At 53.7% G+C, this 13,998-nt stretch overlaps 1 protein-coding gene across 3 annotated transcripts in view; it reads left to right on the plus strand.

Annotated features, from left to right (window-relative positions):
- Positions 1-12,009, plus strand: part of ALPK3 (alpha kinase 3) — a 31,275-nt gene extending 19,266 nt beyond the window's left edge. For 2 of the 3 annotated variants that reach the window (XM_088538233.1, XM_088538232.1), the window contains 10 exons: positions 632-1,694; positions 5,012-6,842; positions 7,808-7,955; positions 9,132-9,259; positions 9,761-9,796; positions 9,930-10,204; positions 10,547-10,635; positions 10,966-11,183; positions 11,375-11,423; positions 11,667-12,009. In XM_088538233.1, coding sequence (XP_088394359.1) covers positions 632-1,694; positions 5,012-6,842; positions 7,808-7,955; positions 9,132-9,259; positions 9,761-9,796; positions 9,930-10,204; positions 10,547-10,635; positions 10,966-11,183; positions 11,375-11,423; positions 11,667-11,988 — 4,159 coding nt within the window. In that variant the 3' untranslated portion in view covers positions 11,989-12,009. The remainder of the gene's footprint in view (positions 1-631; positions 1,695-5,011; positions 6,843-7,807; positions 7,956-9,131; positions 9,260-9,760; positions 9,797-9,929; positions 10,205-10,546; positions 10,636-10,965; positions 11,184-11,374; positions 11,424-11,666) is intronic. The other variant, XM_010227634.2, reaches the window with a different exon arrangement.
- Positions 12,010-13,998: the final 1,989 nt, after the last annotated feature.

The raw sequence follows: 13,998 nt of genomic DNA on the forward strand, positions 1-13,998 counted from the left end.
TTGGAGGTGGGAGAAAGATGCCTGTCTCTGAAAGTGCAGGATATTGGTATTGCTAAGTCCTGTGAGCCTTACAAGTCTGGTTTGGGCTTTCCTGCCATGCTCCAGGTTTCTGCGAGAGCCCAAGTGACCCGTCGCAGCAACAGGGAGATCCTCAGGCCAGGAGTCCTTCGGAGGCGAAGGTGGAAGCCGTGTGTGTGTGTCTGTGGAGCCGGGTGGGAAGGCTTTGGCCTGACAGCAGGATGGAGGAAAAACAGGAACATAAGAACCAAGCTTAGGCAGTGGGAAGCTGAGAGGAGAAAGTCTTAGAGAGGGATGTGGCTGATGACGGTGGGAATGTTTGGTGCTCGCTGTTCTTCTTTCATCACAGCCCTCTGCTCTCAGTGTTACAGCCCGGGGGGAACTGAGCACTGATTTACATCCGTCTTCCTTATCTGCTAGTGCTGAGAACAAGCAGAGGCCGGAGAGGGAGGCCCGTCCCAGCCACAGGTCTCCAGCTCTACTGCAGGCACCTCAGGGCAGCACCTTCATTTGCTGGCCCCTCTCGAGCAAGCAAGGGGAGAACATGCGTGTGTGCAGCTGTGGAGCCTTGGGGAGGAAAGGTTGGTCTCACGCAGAGCTTTTTGGTTTCCAGGTGCAGAGAGGAAGATGCAGGCATTTACCAGGCCTCAGCTAGAAATCACAAAGGCATCGTGTCGTGCTCCGGGGTGCTGGAAGTGGGAACCATGACGGAGTTCAAAATCCATCAGAAGTGGTTCGCCAAAATTAAGAGAAAAGCCGAGGAGAAACTGCGAGAGATAGAACAGGGCAAGAAACGTGGGAAAGAAAATGTGGAAGTGGAGAAGCTGCAGAGGATGAGCCCTGATCGGCTCCAGAGAAAGCGGAGGCTGACTAGGGATCTGAGTTTCCGGTCAGGAACCTCCTCGTGGGAGAAAGAGGATGTGGCCAAAGTGCACGTTGCTGATTCTCAGTCCAGATTACGCGAGGATATTGCTGAGTCAAAGCAACCGTCAGTGAATGCAATGAGCGGCTTTTCAAACAAACTCATCACACCTTTGAAAGCAGAAGTGACCGCCAATGGAGATGTCTCTCTGGAAAGTGGGGAGGAGAATGGGAACAGCTTTCTTGCATACATCTATGAGACAGTGGAGGAGCTAAAAGACAAACCCACAGTCAAAGACTCTGCTGCTAAAAAGAAAAAGAAGGTGGTGGAACCTCCAGCAGTGAAACAGGAAGCTTCAAAGAAGGAAGAAAGTGGAAGAGAGAAGGTGAAGCCCTCCACAAATCCAAGGTTTGCCCCTCCTGTCCCCTTGCGTAGGAGCGCACGTTTGAGGGTAGCAAGTGATCAAGAGGTGGAAAATATTCCAAAAATCAAAGAACCTGGAAAACCTACGAATGTGGACACTAAAACTAAAGTGAATCAACAGGACTTGCCACCTCCCAAAGGTGACATGCACTTCTCTTTGAAAGAGATGTATTTCAATAATCAAATGAAAGCCACAGTGGGAATGGAGGAGCCAGGAGCTACGGAAGAAGCTATGAACGAGGCTGTGCTGCAGCCCGGGGGCACCAGCAGACAGACAGAGACTGTTTCACCTGCCTCAGAAATGCCCAAGGCAGGACGTGCCTCATCCGAGGGACAGGAAGGTCAGCAGGAAGAACCGAAGTCGGAGGGAAACAAAGCTGCTGATCCTCAGGTAACGGGGCCAGGTGGTAGCCAAGAGAGGGGTTGCACCAAGCAAATATTTGTGCCAGCTGTTTGCGCTGGTTGTGCTCCTCAAGGAAGCTGCTGCTGAGACTTCAGAGATCTCCCCTGCCAAAAGCATCCCACCCCAAAAGGCGTGTTGGGCTTTGTGTGCCCGAACAGCAGAGCTTCCAAATGGACACCCCATCTCTGAATAAATGTCAAACAGGGTAGAGAGGGGAGCAGCACGTCAGGGCCCTTCAGCTGAACAGCTGGTCTCCGAGCGGCCCGGGGGGTGCCGTAAGCCCTCCTGTTTAATCCGCAGGCTGACCTCATGCAGAATGTTTCCAAATCAGTTAAGCAGCGGGCACTGAATGGCTATTTATAGCCGGGGGGTGGATGCCTGGTGCGTGCGCCGCGCAGCGAGACCGGTGACATCTGTTCAGTTCAGCGCCTGAGCCTGCGCCGCAGCCTGCCGCGTTCAGCGAGCGGCCCGCGCAAACGTGTGCCGCATGCCAGGTGTGCCACGTGAGCGCTGCCAGGCAGGGCTCTCAATTTTGTTTACAGTTCAGCATGTATACAGTAGAGCTGGGCAACCGCTGCTGCTGCTTTTTCTTTTTTGGCTCTTCAACCATTGGAAAAAGGCTGCTGCAAGACGTGCTGTGGGGATGCAGAGCCAGAGTGCTGCACCTGCTCCTGACTCTCACTGCATCTTTTCATCAATGTCTATTTTTGTCCCTTAACCTGAAGCTTTTTCCATAAAAATACAAGACTGGAAGCTAGCGGTCTAGTATTTTTTATGTCCTTCTTGCCCCCATTTTCCTTTTTTTTTTTTTTTTTTTGTTAATGACCCCTGCAGTGGTGAAGGATTCTCCAAGTCTGATCAGCATGTGCAATCAGGATGTGACGTTTGAACAGTGGTAGGTTTCTTTCCATAAAGACCAAAGCTGTCAGCGGAGCGCTCAGGGCAAAGCACATCTCTCTTGTGCATCGCTCCCTCGGCGAGTGAAAAAATACTTGAGAGTGGGAAAACATCCACAGGGTGAGAGGGGGGACTGTAAGGTGAAAGAACTTCTCCAGTGAAAGAATTTCCTTTCTCGTCTAGATTTCTTTCTAGCCGTGCAGCCATAGGTAGGTGTACCAGTTATTGGTAAGCAACCTATCATGTTTTACAGTAAACTGCGTGTGTCTGGATGCTGGGGTCATTGCAGTGCAGCACTCCGAGCCCGTCGTTAACGTGACCCGTCAGCATCATTGCAGCACATATGGCCACACAGGACTATGCAAAAGGAATTTCCGCCCCCCTCCTCTTTCTCTTGTGTTTTCATGACACTTGCTCTTCAGGAATCTAGGGCTTATTGGTATACAGTAGCTAGGCTAGGGCTGCCATTCCAAAGCCTGGAGCCTGTATGAAGATATTTTCCTCATAGAATAACCATTCACAGAGGAGAATGTGAGCTCAGTTATCATGCCTTGTTGCAGACAAAAGCAATACAGTTTGAGTGCTTTAGCTTTTTAGGTGATGCTGGGAGGACTCAGGCCTGTATATCACCAAGCAAGCCATTTTTAACCTAGTTTTCAAAGCTGGCGTTTGAGAATATTTACACCCTCCAGTACAAGGTCTGCTCAGCTTTTTCTTCTTTAAACTTTTTCCTCAACCAGAAAAGGTCATAGCCTTAGTGTTGACCTGGCTTTGGCACCTTGTGTTCAGGACTTCTCTTTCGATCTGGGTTTATCTGTTGCAGAAGGTCTCTGCAATATGTCAAGGTCTAAGCTTCCTCACACACAGGGGCACAACTGGTTTGGATCAAGATCATTCTTGACGTATGTCTTCCACAATTTGGAAATTGATGTTTTTATTCTAATTCTTTATGCCCCTAATCTGGTTGTTTTGCAGTTACTTAAGGACAGGCACCGTGTCCCAGAAACCTTTACTGAATAAGCTTTAGTTCCTTCACCCATGCTAAGCAAATTTGCTTTCCTCCTGAAGTCCTCTTCAGCTCAAGATACGTTCTCATTGAGTCTCACTATCCTCTAGAGATGAGTTTTTGTGTAAAACTGCCCCTGTAAACTGCCCCCTTTCCAATTTCCTCTTCCTTTGGCTGCTGTGGTGCTAAGCTGCTTTTCTCTGGACAGAGGGGCCTGGACCTGGACGTACCCTTAGGCTGGCTGTGTCCACCCCATCCCTTTCCATGACACTGAAGACCAAATACTGTGAACTCCCCGTGGGGTTATCCTCGTGGGAAACCTACCTTTCTGCCACATCCCTCCATCCATCAGGGCTTATTGAGAGTCTAGCATTATCTTTCCTGTTTTTTTCCTAAGCACTCGAGCTAAGCTTATGTGTCAGGAAAGTAGAAGGCCTAAGGGGCACAGCCTACCTACCCCAAGGACTCCATTTCAGAGGCATAAAGCTTAAGCCAGATCCTTAGGAGAAAAACTTCAACAGCAGAACCTCTGAGAGGCAGAACCTTCTGCCCCTCTTGCTTAGGGGAAGGGGAACCTTTCCCGTATGTGTGTCACTCCTGGTGAGGTTGTCCTGATGTTGCTATCTGAGCATCCCTCAAGTACAGCATGTCTGACCAGTATCACTGCCTCCCCTGAGTCTCACCCTTGGCTGAATGATTTCACCTGATCTCCTCAGGATGAAGCTCAGCCGTCATGGTGGGCAGCTTATTGAAATGTCTCCTGGGGCACAGCTGTAGTCGGAAACATTTGAGCTTCCAGAATGTCAAAGAAATGGGATGGTTGAATAGTACAGATAATGTTACGGTGTACAATTTCGCTATAAATCATTTGGGCAGCCTCATCTAGAGACTGTGTGACATGTGGGTCGCACCATCTCAAGATGAAGATTGCAGATACAGGCTAGGGGGACATCCAAGCCTTAAGAAAGAGCAGGAAAATTATACAAGGCCTCAGCAGTGGCTGGTGAAAACAGGGAAAGTTTTGCTGCTTGAGAAGGAGCTACGTTGGAGGGGATCAAATTAAAAGTGGCTGAAGATTTTAGGGAGGTAGGGCAGCCTGCTCTGTTGTGCACAACCGAGATGGTGAAAGACAGCAGAATTGGAGCCAGTTAAATGAAAAACTGTTTTTAAAACTGAAAACCATGTGACAGCAAGCTGTGGGACACACCACCACGAATGCTGGCGAAGCCATGAGGGCCTCCAAGGTCCATGAATGTTGAAGATGCCAAGTTAGAATAATTGATGCTTCAGATTCAAAGAGAGGCCACGCACTGTGGTGTAGTATAGAGGAACCATAGGCACAGCTACGTGGAGGTGGGCAGTAGTGTTCATTTTCCATTTTCACTTTATTTTTTTTCACTAGGTTGCAGTAACAGTGGGAGCACAGCCTGCTAGTGACTTAGAACATCCAGTGCCTAGTCCAGCAGTAGACACTGGGGAGCAAGTCAGCACATGCGAGGAGCTCAGGAAAGAGACACCCATCAGCCAGGAGACCAGAGAGTCTGGAAAAAGGACAAGCCCCAGGCTGAGGCCTCAGGAAGCACCCAGGCCACTGGCACCCACTCCTGACCATGCACAACCTATCGAAGAGCTCCCTGCCTCTTGGAAAGAAGCAGAAGGCCATTCCCAGACTCTCGAAGGTGGAGAGACCCAACAAGGACTGTCAAATGAAGCGATCAAGAGCCAAGTGGAAGGAGAGCCGTTACTAAGTCAACCGAGTGCTTCGGTGCCTGGAGATAATCTTCCTCTCCAGCAAAGTGCCCATCTGATGGCAATAGAGCTTGAGGAGAGCAAAGAGCATCAGGCAGGGGCTGAAAAGAGCTGTGCAGCAGCAGGGCCATCTCCCGAGGCTGCCGCTGGGGAGGCGGGCGGGATGCCTATGGTGCTGCAGGAGCCTGAAATGCCGGCTCCCGTTTCAATCGTAGCTTCCAAGGAAGAGCCGCTTCCTGCTCCTGCAGCAGGGATGTTGGTGCTTCAGGAAGCACCGCCTGCACCGCAGGGCAGCCCCGGGGAAGAGGCTGCAGCAGGAGGAATCCCAACTGCAGCCCCGCTGCCGCCACACGTGAGCCGAGACATGGAAATCAAAAAGGCAGATGAGTCTGCTTTGCAGGAGGAGCTTCTGGTGAAGCCTTCAGAGGAGGAGAGCGCCCAGCCAGTGCCTATGGAACCTCAGAGAAAGGAAGGAGGAGAGCAAAGAGCTGCAGCTTCAGGCCAGGAGCCAGCAGCACCATCAGGCACCTCTGAAGGAGTCACTGAGGTCCAGCCACAAGTACCGCTGGTTTTGCCAAGCCCTGAGAAACCTCAGCAGGTATCTTTGGAGGAGAAGATACAACACAAAAACCTTGTGACTTCCTTAAAGAACTACCTACTGCTGCTTTTGAAAATGTCAGACAGCAGTAAGGAGCTCAGGAAAGATGACGCTGACCCCCATGAAGAGGAGCAGCCTGCTGTGGAGGAAGCAGCGCTCCCAGAAATTGGCATTGCAGGCCTGAGTCCCCGAACCTCAAGGAGAGTTTTGGAGAAGGTACAAAACAATCAACTCTTCCAGACAGCAGAAAACTTACTTCTGACTCCCAGGACATCCAGGCGAATCACGGGTATGATCAATGAGGAATTCATCACCAGCAAGGAGATGCTGGCTAGCAGGCCTGTGCCGCCAAAGAGACGCACCAGGGTAGCTCCTGAGGCGGAGGGGCCGCTCCAGCTCTCCGTGCCCTCTATCGTGGTGGGCGGAATGCCAACAGCAGGAGCAGGGCAGTCTCCTAATGCCGCTTCTGATTTGCATCCCGCGAGCCGCGAGAGAGAGAGCCACGGTGACCCTCTTGCGATGCTACCTTGTGCCACCCCAGAGGAGCTTGCTTCTGGGGCGCGACGCAAAATATACCTGCCAAAAACCAAGCAGGCTGGGGACGAAGAGGATGCAAGCCCAGAGAGCCAAGGGCATATGAGAAGCCCTACTGTTTCTCCACGGCAATCCAGGAAAAATGCAGCCCTGTTGCAAACCCCTGTCCTGGCTCCGGCTCCTCCTGCAGAGCAGCGCTCACCGACCCTCATGAGAAAGATGGCCACATTGGAGGTCCCTAAGCTGTATGAGGAGCCCACGGGCGACGGTAGCAGTGACCGTGAAGTCCCTGAAGATGCTAAGACAGAAGGACAACCGGCAGAGTCTAAGAAAGAAAGTAACCCATTTAAAGGTAAGAAAAGAGATAATTCCCAACTCTGCACTCTGAATAGCAGATGAACTGTGCTGTAGAAGCATGTTTCCCTGTTGCCTACAAAGGGAGCCTGTCCAACCAATGTGGTCTCCTGAACAGAGCCCTCTGTGATGGCCGGCTGGGGCCACGTGAACTTTGTGCATTTTCAGGATTTTCAGTACCAGCCTTTGGCTGCTGGAAAGCCAAAAGTTGGATGCAAATATTTGCAGAGTCAGATGTAGCTGGGAAATATGGACTAGAGAGAGAACTTCTGTCTGAAGCAGAGGATAAGCATGAACACTGCCGAGAAACCACTGGGTTCTACTGTACCCTTCAGGGATTAGTGCAGGGATGGCAGAGGAAGGCCAGGAAAGCTAGTGCTGATACTGGTTGTCAACACAGCGCAGACTTCCCTGTCCAAAGGAATTACATAACACTCTTGTTCTTGGGCTGCCTGTCTTGGGCCTTGCCCTGTCTCATGCTGCTTAGGGATCCAGTGGGTGTGAGCAGGTTGTGTACTCCTTTTCCACTTCCACGGTCACTATTAGTTGGATCCCTGGTGACACAGAATGAGGAGAGGGGCAGCCTGGGTGCTGGGATGCTTGCGGGAGGCAGGCAATACTTTCACAGAAATCAGTATTTTCACAAGTGTAGGACTAACCTTGATAAATCCCTACTCGAGTGAGTAAATGTTGCCTTCTACATTTCCTCTACGTTCCTTTTTTTTTCTGCATTGCCTCTTACTGAGCCCAGCTTGGTAGTTCCATGCTGCACTGCTGAATTAATTTGTACCACTTTTACCCCATTTTATTTATCCAAATAGACATCTGAGACCTTTCTTGGGAAGGTAATGTCATACCAGGGTGTGCAATGTACATGGGGTACCTAAATCCTAAGCAGCAATGTTGGGGTTGGCTAGCTTGTCCCCGCAGCTTGTCTCACTGTCGGTCTCTTTGCTCCCTTAGCTCCACAGGTGATTCGTAAGATCAGGGCAGAACAATTTTCCGATGCCTCAGGAAACCTGAAACTTTGGTGCCAGTTCTTCAATATTTTGAGCGATTCTAAGCTGATGTGGTACAAGGATGAGATCCCTGTAGCAGAAACCCGAAGGAGGTAAGCTGCCAGTTCTGCTTTGCTTTAGTCTTTGTGTGTAGCCGTGGATTCATGTCTTAAATACAACTTGGGCCATTATGTTTACTGGACTGAAGGTGCCTCTTCTGTTAAGGCTCCTTGCCTGGCAAGGGAGCTCCTTGCATGGAATGATCTTTTGTGAGCTCACAGTGCCTGGAGAGGGAAAGATTGCCTGGATAGGGAATGGCTGCCCTGCTTATCCTGTTGATACTCCATCCAGAGTCTGTTTGCAGTCTGGGGGCTGATGTTTTGAATAGCAGAGCCCTGAGGTGGGCCGAGGTTGAACCCAGACCTTGGTGAGGTGAGGGAAGGGACTGTGTGCTCAGAGCTGGAGTTGACATAAGCTGAAAGCTGGGACCCCTAGTGATACCCGTGATGGTGGCAGTGCTGGGAGGGTCTGCTTGCTTCAAACAAGCAGACACATCCATACAAGCAACCCTGGTAAGTGTCAATGAAGCAAAACAAGCTCTGGCCATACCCTCTATACCCTTGGCATTGCCCTTGGGCTTGGAGAGCATCTTCAAACTTCTGGATGGCTTACTATCTTCTGATATTCCTTTGCATGCAGTAGGGAAAGCTGTTTGTTCCGAATCCTAGGCAAGCAATGACTTGTGTGGCAACATCATCCACTGGGATTTGTCTGATGTATCTGAAAGTCACCTGAGCTCCCTTCATGGCGAGCAGGTAGAAAGAGGTGCGTGTGGGACACAGATTGTCTCCTGCGGCAGGTATCTGAACTGGGGCAGAGGGACTAGGAGCAGCTGAGTCTCAGGTTGAGGGTCCCACCTCTTCCCTGTGCATCAACCCCCTTGTTGATTCATGCTGGCCACCCAGGGTAGAGATAGACTTTTTTTTTTTTTGGGGGGGGAGCTATGTCCACTTTGGCTAAAGGAATTGCCAGCCCTAAGCTTGGTGATACAGACTGGAGAAAACCTGCTGATATGAAGCTGATTCTCTACCACTTTGGAGAGGGAGAGGCTGCAGGATGGAAAGCAGTGTTTTCCTGCATGCCCTTGGGCTAGCTGGGAAGTGCAGGTCCTTTTCTCATCAGACTTTGCTTCCTTTCTAGCCGTTTCCCAACGCTCCAGAGGCCGTGTGGTGCCCGCGGCAATGTACTAGCCTCTGGTAGGACTGACATGATGCTCTGGTTTCTCGCAGTGCTGGCGACGAGGGCCAGGCAGCCTTGGCCATTGTGCAGGCATCCCAGAAGGACTGCGGGGTCTACCAGTGTGTGATAAGCAATGAGTACGGCACCGACTCCACCGATTTTCTGCTCAGCCCAGAAGGTGAGGAGCCCTTAGCAAGTTGGGCAGCTCTCCTAGTCTCTGGAGTGAGCAGTGGGGTGGTACAGAGAGCCACGGAAAGGGCTTGGTGTTGGATCATGATGGGGGAACAAAATGAGTCCTGTCTCCAAGGTGTGTATCTAACCAGCTCCTAGCAGCAAATCCCACCTTGGGATCATGTCTCCCTGGAGCACTGTGAGGGCAAGAGTAGTGGCACAGGGCACAGATTTGGGCTGCGGGGGCCCTGGCTTCAGTTTTGGGGAGAAGGCAACCGTAATGACCGTGGGGTGTGTGGTGAGCCTGGGCAAGAGCCCCTTGAGGCAGCAAAAACAGATCTCAAGTAGAGCAGAAGCTGATGGCCAAGCCAGGATTGTCCTTATTAATTTATGAGTGATTCAGGACATTTTCTTTGTGATCCCTTCACGTGGGAGTGCAAAGGGCCTTGGTGGCAGGGTGAGATCCCGACAGGACCCTGAATGCCCTCCTGCCTTGTGTCTCCTCCAGTGCTGTCAGGATTTGTCTTGCGGGAAGAGATTGAAGGTAAGGGTGACCTGCTGACGAGCTGCGAGTGCTGCTGCAGCCACCACCTCTTGCTGCGTGGATGCAGGCAGCTCAGCGGCGGGGGCACGACGCGCTTGCCGTGTCCCTGCTCACCTGCTCTTCCCTCCACCAGTTGGTGAGGAGATCGAGATGACGCCAATGGTGTTTGCAAAAGGCTTGGCTGACTCGGGCTACTGGGGGGACAAGTTCTTTGGGCGCGTTGTGAGCGAGGACATGGAAGTGGGTGCCGGCTTCCTGCGCAAAGCCTGTCGCGCCAGGGCCATCTACGGCCTGGAGCCTGTCTTTGAGTCTGGCCGGACCTGCGTCATCAAAGTGCACAATTTCATTGTCTTTGGGACCAAGAATGAGAACAGCCTCATCGAGAAGAACTACGATATCACCATCCAGGTGGGCACTGTGGGCTGGCACCCTTGTGGGGCTCTGGGTGCCCTCCCCTTATCTCCTGCACTCCTTCACTGTCTGACTGAGCCATAGTACTTGGCTCTGTTTCCTATTTCTTTATTTCCTTCAACTTTTCAAATGTTCTGGGTGGGCTGAGCCAAGTTGTTCCTCACTCCAACTCTTTTCTCAGAGCAACACAGGGCTGCTTGTAGGATTCCTGTCACTTGTCCTTTGACTGCCAGGACAGGGAACAGACCAGTAGTGGTACCAAGGGACGTGGCAGGGAGTCCCAGGGAGACTTGGGCACTGCTTGATGTGAAGCTCTGACTCTTCTGCTTGAATTCCCAGGAATGTAAAATCCAGAACTCCAGCCGAGAGTACTGCAAGATCTTTGCTGCAGAGACACGAGCCGTTCCTGATTTCGGAGCAGTGCCTGAGTAAGTAAATGCTATGACTCTCTGTTGGCACAATAGCAGGACAAAGCAGCTGGATGGTGGGGAGGGCTCCCACAAGAGCTGGAGCGATCCTGAAGGGTGGTGTGCTCTTCCCCCATCCTACAGGGCATTAAGTCCAAGGGAAAAGCCCAATGCCCGGGCATGTTAAAGCCCCAGGAAGTTGTGTTTAGGGGGAAGAAGGGTGCCAGGGACTGCCAGGCTGATTTCTAACTCTGGCAGAGATGGAGAAGGCCATGCCTGAAGACGTCTCCATCTGCTGAGGTGGGAGAGCTTGTCAGCTGGTGCTAACCCGAACTACACGTTGCTTTGCAGGATAATTCCTCTGTATCTGATTTACCGACCGGCTAACAACATCCCTTATGCCACAGTGGAGGAGGATCTGGGGGGCCCCTGTGAGCAGTACTGCGTCACCGAGAGAGATGGCAGCCTGGTGGCAAGGGGCACCTCGGAGGTTGTGCTCAAGTGCTGCACCTTCCAGCACTGGGTCTACCAGTGGACAAATGGCAACATCCTCGTGACTGACATGGAAGGTAATGGGACCTCCTGCCTGATTCCTGTGGCGAGGAGGGGGGAAAGCCCTTAGGCCCGTGTGCCATGAGCACGTTGTCCTTGCTCCAGGGGCACTGGCCTTGCCTGTGCTACTGCTGCATCCTTGCAGCAGTACCTTACTGTCCAGCATCCTTGTCTGGACATAGACTGGTTGTTCTGTCTTTCATTGCAGGGGTGGGATGGAAGGTGACCAACGTGAGGATAGCTACCAATCTGAAAGGGTGAGTGACCCTCCAGCCGCTGTCTCAGGGCAGCCCAGGCTGTCTGCTTGCTGCTTGTGGCACAAAAGAAACAGTGCTGTGGTGCACACAGCCACCTCCATCTTCACTAGCCAGTGGCCAGCAGCTCAGTAAGACCAGGCCTGGTGTCTCGAGTCCCTCCTGGCCCACATTGCTGCTGGTGCTGGAGAACCAGGTGAGCGGGAGGTCTTGTGTGAGCCAGGGCTGAGTGTGGCTGTATTGCAGGTACCTGGGCCTGAAGGAAAGCTGCTTCCCATCACTGTTGGAGCAATTCGCAGCAACCCACCAGTGTAACCACTACTGTGCCATCCTGGGCCTGAAGACTCTGGAGCCAGTCAAGCCCAAGGGCTCCAAGAGCCCCTCCACGGGCAGGAAGTCTACCCAGTCCAGCCCCCAGTTTCCAAAGAAGGGCCTGTCGAGCCCCCAGGGCACCCGCAAGGCTTCCGTGAGCCCCAAGAGCTCCCGGAAAGCTGGAGAAACAGCAGAGGCCCAGGCAGCCTCCAAACACCGGGCTGGAGAGAACGGCAAGTCCGGCCACCCTCAGTAGCCAGAGCCGCCTCGGCTGGGACTCTCCACTCCGGCCCCGAGCCCACGGGGCCAGGCAGCAGCGTGGCCCCGCGTGGCCCCTCGGGAAGGGGGAGGCCGCAGCAGCAGCCGCTGCCGCCACTCGCCTTCCTCCGGCTCCCGCCCCGGCTCGTAGCGTTCGTGTTGTGTGTGCTGTGCTAGTGACAGAGCGACCCGGCTGGACTCAGGGCCGGGGGCGTTCACGGCGCTGGCCCCCAGCCACCGTCTCCGTTACCTCTTTAATGTATGTGGAGCCTCCTTATCGTGGAGCCTGGGGGGGGCTGCACAGCCCTGTGCACTGGGGCTCGCTTGCCGCTCTAGGCTGTCTGTTCAGCTTTCTTAAGCTCAGCACAGGTTAGCCCTTGCTCCCCGGGCTTTGCCTGCGCTGAGCTGATCCCCACGGCCCATGTGCTGGCAGTGTCCCCAGCGCTTGCCAAGGTGTCGGGCAGCCTAGGCTCTTCTGCCTCCCAGCATCTTTGTGCTCCCCCTGCGCGTGCCACTGCACATATCCCTCCTAGTGAAGACACTGCATCAAACCCTGCCCGCGCTCCATGTCACGGCTCTGAAGGGCCACGAAGGGCCGACACCGCTCACCCCAGCAAAGCGCCAAAAAAGCCCACACTTGGTTTTAGCGGCGAGCTGCAGCTCTTGTGCTTCTCTGCTGCTGCTGTTTTGGGGATCCTGCCATGCGGGAGGGCACTCATGTCAGTGCTGGTGGCTGATGGCGACAGAGGTTTGCACCCCTGCCTCCCTCTGCCCACCCAGCTTCCTCCCGCACCCTGGGACAAGCATCGTGGGGTCCCAGCACCCTTGCCAGGTGGATGCTGAGGCCGGGGATGCTGCCTGCGGGTGCCAGCCCTGCCACCGCAAGGCTGCTCTACCTCACACAGGGCACCTGGCAGCTGGGGGAGGCCTGCCCTGCATGCGAGGGCTGCTGTGGCACATGGGGTCACTCCAGCTCTCTGGGTCTTGCCACCCCTTGCCCATTTGCCATATGAAAACCCTGCCCAGCCACATAACACCAGCCGGTCACCCTCGCTTAGCACCACCTCTGTAAGGCACCAGGCCATGCCCCCATGGAAGGGTGGGCTGCCCAGCTCTGGGACTTTAGCCTCTCAGCCTCAGCAGGAGGCGGCAATGGATGGGTAGCGGTGCTTGGGCTGCAGAGTGAAGTGCCCCAGTTGCATCAAGCCTCCCTCAAACTCATCAATTCTTCAAGGTGACCACAGCCCGCAGAGCATGGTGATGGGCAGCGCTCGCTGCGGTGACGCTTGCTAAGAGCTCCTGTCCCAGCTCTACCTGCTCCTGTCTCACTGCGGAGCCTCCCCTTCTCTAGGGCTCTGGGGGATGGGGTTCGGTGCCTGATGCCACAAATCACGTGGGCACTGTTGTCCCATCCCAAATGTGGCTTATGGCAGCCAAGCAGAGGAGGGGATGGCTCAGGTCATTGCTCCGGGGCCCTGGTGCTTGCCGTCAGGTCATAAAGACGACATACGTACATGGCCACGTTGGCAAATGGCTGTGCTCGAGTGCAATAAAGCGAGAAGGACTGGCCTGGTTCCCTGTGCTGTGGTCCCTGCGGAGAAGACGCCGCAGCTCCCTGCGGGCAGGTGGGACTGCCTGCGTGGCACCCAACGAGATGGTGCAGCTTGTGTTCGGAGATGGATGGGGCTTCCAGGAATGGCTCTGCTCTTTGGGGACAAGAGGGTGGTGGGGACCACTTCCTGAAGGTGGCACCTGGCAGAGGCTCACCTTGCAAGGTCTGCAGCAAATATCAGCTGTTGTGAGCTCCAGTTGCAGAGGACAGCCCCAGCAAAGCACCCCAAAGCATCCTGTCTTCTGGCTGGGTGCCGGAGAGCAGCACAGTGGGTTCATGGCAAGTGCACAGACATTTGTAGGGTTTATTGAGGAGCTGTCGCCTCCGTCTGCAGGGCCAGCACCTAAGCGTGGGTTGCAAGGCTCACGGTACTACCTGGCACCCATGGGGTGGAGA

The sequence above is a fragment of the Tinamus guttatus genome, unplaced genomic scaffold, assembly GCF_059628265.1.
Source record: "Tinamus guttatus ecotype Peru unplaced genomic scaffold, ASM5962826v1 Tinamus_guttatus_pri_ptg000942l, whole genome shotgun sequence".
Lineage (NCBI taxonomy): Eukaryota > Metazoa > Chordata > Aves > Tinamiformes > Tinamidae > Tinamus > Tinamus guttatus.